The sequence below is a fragment of the Labrus mixtus genome, unplaced genomic scaffold (assembly GCF_963584025.1).
Source record: "Labrus mixtus unplaced genomic scaffold, fLabMix1.1 SCAFFOLD_61, whole genome shotgun sequence".
NCBI classification, from domain to species: domain Eukaryota; kingdom Metazoa; phylum Chordata; class Actinopteri; order Labriformes; family Labridae; genus Labrus; species Labrus mixtus.
The window spans coordinates 130,001-140,000 of NW_026870367.1; the positions used below are offsets into that span (position 1 = coordinate 130,001).

The 10,000-nt window shown below is 48.4% G+C and overlaps 1 protein-coding gene across 12 annotated transcripts in view; it reads left to right on the plus strand.

The window, feature by feature from the left end:
- tln1 (talin 1) overlaps positions 1-10,000 on the plus strand; it is a 100,884-nt gene that overhangs the window by 45,004 nt on the left and 45,880 nt on the right. For 11 of the 12 annotated variants that reach the window (XR_009672804.1, XR_009672802.1, XR_009672806.1 and 8 more), the window contains 7 exons: positions 4,446-4,559; positions 4,695-5,012; positions 5,345-5,443; positions 5,509-5,571; positions 8,512-8,679; positions 8,756-9,050; positions 9,149-9,315. Coding sequence is in view for 4 of the 12 variants with exons in the window: in XM_061034615.1 (XP_060890598.1) it covers positions 4,446-4,559; positions 4,695-5,012; positions 5,345-5,443; positions 5,509-5,571; positions 8,512-8,679; positions 8,756-9,050; positions 9,149-9,315 (1,224 nt within the window). In the remaining 8 variants the exon portion in view is untranslated. The remainder of the gene's footprint in view (positions 1-4,445; positions 4,560-4,694; positions 5,013-5,344; positions 5,444-5,508; positions 5,572-8,511; positions 8,680-8,755; positions 9,051-9,148; positions 9,316-10,000) is intronic. The other variant, XM_061034614.1, reaches the window with a different exon arrangement.

Consider the following 10,000-nt stretch of genomic DNA (forward strand, 5'->3'; position numbering starts at 1 on the left):
CACACATACACACACACACACACACACACACAAAGGAACACACACACACAGGAACACACACACACACACACACACACAGACACACAGGAACACACACACACACACACACATAGACACACAGGAACACACACACAGGAACACACACACACACACAGGAACACACACACACACACACTCACACACACACACACATTCAGGAACACACAAACACAGGAACACACACACACACACAGACACACAGGAACACACACACACACACACAGACACACAGGAACACACACACACACACACACACACACACACACACACACACAGGAACACACACACACACACACACAGACACACAGGAACACACACACACACACAGACACACAGGAACACACACACAGGAACACACATACACACACACAGACACACAGGAACACACACACACACACACACACACACACACACACACACAGGAACACACACACACACACACAGACACACAGGAACACACACACACACACAGACACACAGGAACACACACACACACACACAGACACACAGGAACACACACACACACACACACACACACAGGAACACACACACACAGACACACAGGAACACACACACACAGACACACAGGAACACACACACAGGAACACACATACACACACACACACACACACACAAAGGAACACACACACACAGGAACACACACACACACACACACACACACAGGAACACACACACACACACATAGACACACACTCACACACACACAGGAACACACACACACACACACACTCACACACACACACATTCAGGAACACACAAACACAGGAACACACAGACACACAGGAACACACACACACACACACACACACACACACACACAGGAACACACACACACACACAGACACACAGGAACACACACACACACATAGACACACAGGAACACACACACAGGAACACACATACACACACACACACACACAGGAACACACACACACAGGAACACACACACACACACACACACACACACAGGAACACACACACACACACACAGACACACAGGAACACACACACACACACACACACACACACAGACAGACACACAGGAACACACACACACACAGACACACAGGAACACACACACACAGGAACACACACTCACAGGAACACACACACACACACACAGGAACACACACACACAGACACACACACACACAGGAACACACACACACACACACACACACACACAGACACACACAGGAACACACACACACACACACACACAGGAACACTCACACACACACACACACACACACACACACACACACACACACACACACACACATTCAGGAACACACACACACAGGAACACACACACACACACACACACACACATTCAGGAACACACATACACAGACACACACACACACACACACACAGGAACACACACACACAGACACACACAGGAACACACACACACACACACACACACACACACAGGAACACACACACACACACACACACACACACACATTCAGGAACACACACACACACAGACACACACACACAGGAACACACACACACAGGAACACAGACACACAGGAACACACACACACAGACACACACACACAGGAACACACACACAGACACACACAGGAACACACACACACACACACACACACAGGAACACACACACACAGACACACACACACAGGAACACACACACACACACACACACACACACAGAGACACACACAGGAACACACACACACACACACAGGAACACTTACACACACACACACACACACACACACACACACACACACATTCAGGAACACACACACAGGAACACACACACACACACACACACACATTCAGGAACACACACACACATACACAGACACACACACACACACACACAGGAACACACACACACACACACACACACACACACACAGGAACACACACACTCACACACACACACACACAGGAACACACACAGTCAGGAACACACACACACAGGAAGACACACACACACACACACACACACACACAGGAACACACACAGGAACACACACACACACACACACACATTCAGGAACACACACACACACACACACACACACACAGGAACACACACACACACACAGACACACAGGAACACACACACAGGAACACACATACACACACACAGACACACAGGAACACACACACACACACACACACACACACACACACACACACAGGAACACACACACACACACAGACACACAGGAACACACACACACACACAGACACACAGGAACACACACACACACACACAGACACACAGGAACACACACACACACACACACACACACAGGAACACACACACACACACAGACACACAGGAACACACACACACACACAGACACACAGGAACACACACACAGGAACACACATACACACACACACACACACACACACAAAGGAACACACACACACACAGGAACACACACACACACACACACACACACAGGAACACACACACACACACATAGACACACACTCACACACACACACAGGAACACACACACACACACACTCACACACACACACATTCAGGAACACACAAACACAGGAACACACAGACACACAGGAACACACACACACACACACACACACACAGGAACACACACACACACACAGACACACAGGAACACACACACACACATAGACACACAGGAACACACACACAGGAACACACATACACACACACACACACACAGGAACACACACACACAGGAACACACACACACACACACACACACACACAGACACACAGGAACACACACACACACACACACACACACACAGACACACACACAGGAACACACACACACACAGGAACACAGAGACACACACACACACACAGGAACACACACACACACAGACAGACACACAGGAACACACACACACACACACACACACACACACACACACACACACAGACACACAGGAACACACACACACACAGACACACAGGAACACACACACACAGGAACACACACTCACAGGAACACACACACACACAGGAACACACACACACAGACACACACTCACAGGAACACACACACACACACACACACACACAGACACACACAGGAACACACACACACACACACACACACACACACACACACACACATTCAGGAACACACACACACAGGAACACACACACACACACACACACACACACATTCAGGAACACACACACACATACACAGACACACACACACACACACACAGGAACACACACACACAGACACACACAGGAACACACACACACACACACACACACACACAGGAACACACACACTCACACACACACACACACAGTCAGGAACACACACACACACACACAGGAACACACACACACACACACACACACACACACACACACACACACACACACATTCAGGAACACACACACACACAGACACACACACACAGGAACACACACACACAGGAACACAGACACACAGGAACACACACACACAGACACACACACACAGGAACACACACACAGACACACACAGGAACACACACACACACACACACACACAGGAACACACACACACAGGAACACACACACACAGACACACACACACAGGAACACACACACACACACACACACACACACACACACAGACACACACAGGAACACACACACACACACAGGAACACACACACACACACAGGAACACTTACACACACACACACACACACACACACACACACACATTCAGGAACACACACACAGGAACACACACACACACACACACACATTCAGGAACACACACACACATACACAGACACACACACACACACACACACACAGGAACACACACACACACACACACACACACACAGGAACACACACACTCACACACACACACACAGGAACACACACAGTCAGGAACACACACACACAGGAAGACACACACACACACACACACACACACACACACACACACACACACACAGGAACACACACACACACAGGAACACACACACACACACACACACATTCAGGAACACACACACACACACACACACACACAGGAACACACACACACACACACACACACACATTCAGGAACACACACACACAGGAACACACACACACACACACACAGACACACACACACACACACACACACACACAGACACACACAGGAACACACACACACACACACACACACACACACAGGAACACAGGAACACACACACACACACACACACACACACACACATTCAGGAACACACACACACACACACACACACACACACACACACAGGAACACACACACACACACACACACACACACACACAGGAACACACACACACACTCACTCTCTGTTGATTGTTTGTTCGGATGATGTCATAATGAATCGTCTCTCCTCAGACGTCGGCCCAGCAGGCTCTCACTGGAACCATTAACTCCAGTATGAACGCCGTTCAGGCGGCTCAGGCGTCTCTGGACGACTTCGACACCCTGCCCCCGCTGGGAACAGATGCCGTGAGACTTTACCTGATTTCACCTGTTTGACCTTTGACCTCCTGTCTCACCTGGATGATGTCATATTTCTATCTCTGTTTGACCTTTGACCTGCTGTCTCACCTGGATGATGTCATATTTCTGTCTTTGTCCCAGGCTTCTCAAGCGTGGCGTAAAAACAAGATGGACGAGTCCAAACATGAGATCCACTCTCAGGTGGACGCCATCACAGCAGGCACCGCCTCCATGGTCAATCTCACTGCAGGTGACCCTGCAGAGACGGACTACACGGCGGTGGGCTGTGCCGTCACGACCATCTCGTCTAACCTGACTGAGATGTCAAAGGGCGTGAAGCTGTTGGCCGCTCTGATGGACGATGAAGGAGGAAACGGTCAGCAGCTGCTCGGCGCCGCCAAGAACCTGGCGTGTGCTGTTTCTGACATGTTAAAGACGGCACAGCCCGCCAACACTGAGGTACACCTGTCTCACCTGTCTCATCTGTCTCACCTGCCTCATCTGTCTCACCTGTCTCACCTGTCTCATCTGTCTCACCTGTCTCACACCTGTCTCATCTGTCTCACCTGTTTCACCTGTCTCTCACCTGTCTCATCTGTCTCTCACCTGTTTCACCTGTCTCACCTGTCTCTCACCTGTCTCATCTGTCTCACCTGTTTCACCTGTCTCACCTGTCTCTCACCTGTCTCATCTGTCTCACCTGTCTCATCTGTCTCACCTGTTTCACCTGTCTCTCACCTGTCTCATCTGTCTCTCACCTGTTTCACCTGTGTCTCGTTGTGTATGTGCAGCCTCGTCAGATCCTGCTGCAGGCTGCAGGAAACGTGGGTCAGGCAAGCGGAGAGCTGCTGTCTCACATCGGAGAGACCGACACTGACCCTCAGTTCCAGGTGAGAGCGCCGCTCTGAGACGAAGCTAACGTGTGTGTGTGTGTGTGTGTGTGTACATGTGTAAGTTTGTAGGTAGAGGATCAGTCAGAGGGAACAGGTGGGGAGTCAGCTCCAACTCTCACATGACGGTAACACACCTGTCCTCAAGACAGACCAATCAGAGTCCACCAATCACCAATACATCTGTCAATCAGAGTTCTGACCAATCAGAGTCCACCAATCACCAATACATCTGTCAATCAAAGTTCTGACTAATCAGAGTCCACCATCATCAATCAATCAATCAACTTTTATTTGTATAGCGTCAACTCATAACAAGTGTTATCTCGAGACACTTTACAAGAAGCAGGTAAAATACCTTACTCATTGTCTGTTAACATTACAAAAGAGCAGGTAAAAGACCTTACTCATTGTTATGTTACAAAAAGCAGGTAAAAGACCTTACTTATTGCTATGTTACATAAAGCAGGTAAAAGACCTTACTCATTGTTATGTTACAAAAAGCAGGTAAAAGACCTTACTCATTGTTATGTTATAAAAAGCAGGTAAAAGACCTTACTTATTGCTATGTTACAAAGATCCGGCCTATCCATCATGAGCACTTTAGCAAAGCAGCAAAAGTTACAGTGGTAAGAAAAAACTGCCTTATTAAAAGGCAGAAATCTTCGGCCGGATCCCCGGCTCATGACGAAACAGTCTTCACAGGCCTAGACTGCGCCGGGCTTGGAAAGGGATAGGGGGAGAGATGGGATAAGATGCAGGAAGAGGGATAGAGAGCAAGGGGGTGGGGGGAGGTAGACCGTCCATCAGCAATCCGGTGGGGAGGGGAGGGGGTGTGGGGGGTTGTTCTGGCAGGCCGCCAACCCACGATCCGGTGGGGAGGGGGTAGTGGTGGGGTGGGGGTTGTTCTGGCAAGCCGTCAACCGATGATCTTGAGGAGCCTAGGGGAGCTCAAGAGCTCCCAGGAAAGTAGGTGGTTAGTGACTGAGATTTATAGATAGATACATGCAGTAATATGATGTACTGTATATGCAGAGAGAGAGAGAGAGAGAGAGAGAGAGGAGCTCAGGGTGCCAGTTCCCCCGGTAGTCTAAGCCTATAGCAGCATAACTAAGAGCTGGTCTACACCAGCACCAGCCCTAACTATAAGATTTATCAAAAAGGAAAGTTTTAAGTCTAATCTTAAAAATACAGACTGCGTCTGCCTCCCGGACCCCGGCTGGAAGGCGGTTCCAGAGGAGAGGAGCCCGATAACTGAAGGCTTTACCCCCCATAGTACACTTGGAGACTGTAGGTACCACCAGCAGGCCTGCACTCCGGGACCGCAACGCTCTCAAGGGACAGTACGGCACTAGTAGCTCCTTAAGATAAGATGGTGCCTGGCCATTTAGAGCTTTGTAGGTGAGAAGAAGGATCTTGAATTCTATTCTAGACTGTATAGGGAGCCAGTGCAGAGAAGCCAGGACAGGAGTAATGTGGTCCCATTTCCTGGTTCTGGTCAGTACACGAGCTGCAGCATTCTGGACCCGTTGAAGAGTCTTTAGAGATTTGCCAGAGCACCCTGACAAAAGAGAGTTACAATAATCCAGTCTGGAGGTAACAAATGCATGAACTAGTTTTTCTGCATCACTTTGCGACAGGATATTCCTGATCTTGGATATATTACGAAGGTGAAAGTAGGCTGTTCTTGAAACTTGACTGATGTGAGAGCTAAAAGACATATCTTGATCAAAAATAACTCCTAGATTCCTAACAGTGGTGCTAGATGCCAGGCTGATGTCATTAAGGACAGTCACATCACTAGAAAAAGTCTCTCTGAGGTTCTTAGGGCCTAGCACAATAACTTCAGTCTTGTCTGAGTTAAGTAGCAAAAAATTTCTGGTCATCCAGGTCCTAACGTCCTTAAGGCATGTTTCTAGCTGACATAACTGACTGGTACCATCGGGCTTCATTGATACATAAAGCTGAGTATCATCTGCATAACAATGAAACTGTATGGAGTGTTTCCTCATAATATTTCCCAGAGGAAGCATATATAATGTAAAAAGAATTGGTCCAAGCACTGAACCTTGTGGGACTCCATGGCAAACTTTAGTGTGCATAGAGGACTCATCATTAACATGTACAAACTGAGATCGGTCTGATAAGTAGGATTCAAACCAACTTAAAGCAGTCCCTGTAATTCCAAGCAAATGCTCCAGTCTGTACAACAGGATCCGATGGTCAATGGTGTCAAAAGCAGCACTAAGATCTAACAAGACGAGGACAGACAGAAGTCCCCTGTCTGAGGCTAGAAGTAGATCGTTTGTAACTCTAACTAGTGCAGTCTCAGTGCTATGGTGGACTCTAAATCCTGACTGGAACTCTTCAAATAAACTGTTGTCATGGAGAAAGTCACACAGCTATCACAATCAAGTCACACAGCTATCACAATCACAACACCAATCACCAACACATCTGGCAATCAAAGTTCTGACTAATCAGAGTCCACCAATACATCTGTCAATCAAAGTTCTGACCAATCAGAGTCCACCAATATATCTGTCAATCAAAGGTGACCTAATATCCAAACAGGTGATCAGAGATCAGCTGACAGCTCAGACTTCCTGTTGAATAATTTCTTCAGGTGTCAGTTTATCTGATCATCAGGTCCAGCTCCGCCCTCTTGTCCATATATGGTCAGTTCCTTTGACAAACGTTGTCACCTTAAACATGAACAGCATCTCCTCAGAGCTTCTTTTAGTCTGACCAAACTCTGAACAAGTCGTTTCAGGTTGCCATGATAGCGACCTGTCAGTAGCTCCTCCCCCTCTTTCTGGACCATTATTTAATGAATGAACATCGTGCTGTGATGATGAAGACTTGAAACTACAGAGACCATAAGAAGAAACTACAGAGACCATAAAATGATACTGAGGGAATAAATGAACATTTAGATTCTATGCAACCAGGCACCCCCTGCTGGACATTAGAGAGAACGCAGGTTTAATGATCTTCAGGTCATTTCATGAATCTTTGTAATTCAGTGTTCAGTGCTAACTGATGCTAACTACAGTTTATTATTGCAGGACATGCTAATGCAGCTAGCTAAAGCAGTGGCTAACGCGGCGGCGGCGCTGGTGCTGAAGGCGAAGAACGTGGCTCAGAAGAGCGAAGACTCCGCCCAGCAGAACAGAGTCATCGCTGCAGCCACTCAGTGTGCTCTGTCCACGTCTCAGCTGGTCGCCTGCACTCGGGTGAGTTTACCTGAGAGACATTCACACCTGTGTCTCTGGTTTCCTGCTGTCAGTGAATGCATCGTGTGTCCTTCAGGTGGTCGCTCCCACCATCAGCTCGCCGGTGTGTCAGGAGCAGCTCATTGAAGCGGGGAAGCTCGTGGCTAAATCAGTGGAAGGCTGTGTGGAGGCGTCCCAGGGAGCAACCAATGATGAGGGGCTCCTGAAGCAGGTGGGCGTGGCCGCCACAGGTGTGACTCATGCGCTGAACGAGCTGCTGCAGCACATAAAACAGTACGCCAGCGGCGGACATCCGATCGGACGACATGGAGAAGCCACAGACCGAATCTTAGACGTCACCGAGAATATCTTCAGCTCCATGGGAGACGCAGGTGGGCGGAGACTTTATGTTTAGGCTCCTCCTCCAGGTGACTCACCTGAGGTCAGATGGGTATTCTGGCTTCATTTCATGTGTTGCTGCCCCCTGCAGGTGAAATGGTGCGTCAGGCTCGTATCCTCGCCCAGGCTACTTCTGATCTGGTCAACGCCATCAAGATGGACGCTGAAGGAGAGTCTGACCTGGAGAACTCCAGGAAGCTGCTGTCAGCTGCCAAACTGCTCGCCGACGCAACGGCCAAGATGGTGGAGGCCGCAAAGGTGTGTTTACACCTGTCACCGGTCACCTGTCACCTGTCACCTGTCACATTTCACCTGTCACATCTCACCTGTCGCATGTCACCTGTCACATTTTACCTGTCACCTGTCACATCTCACATCTCACATGTCACATGTCACCTGTCACCTGTCACATTTCACCTGTCGCATGTCACATTTCACCTGTCACCTGTCACATGTCGCATGTCACCTGTCACCTGTCGCATGTCACCTGTCACCTGTCACATCTCACCTGTCGCATGTCACCTGTCACATGTCACCTGTCGCCTGTCACCTGTCACCTGTTACCTGTCACATGTCACCTGTCACCTGTCACATGTCACTGTTTTAGAGCAGCAGCGAGCTAACGCTTTACTTTATGGGTTAGCGTTAGCATCTTTACTTTAAGGGTTAGCATTAGCATCTTTACTTTAAGGGTTAGCGTTAGCATCGTTACTTTATGGGTTAGCGTTAGCATCTTTACTTTATGGGTTAGCATTAGCATCTTTACTTTAAGGGTTAGTGTTAGCATCTTTACTTTAAGGGTTAGCATTAGCATCTTTACTTTATGGGTTAGCATTCACGTTAGCATCTTTACTTTATGGGTTAGCATTAGCGTTAGCATCTTTACTTTCAGGGTAAGCGTTAGCATCTTTACTTTATGGGTTAGCGTTAGCATCACTCAGTG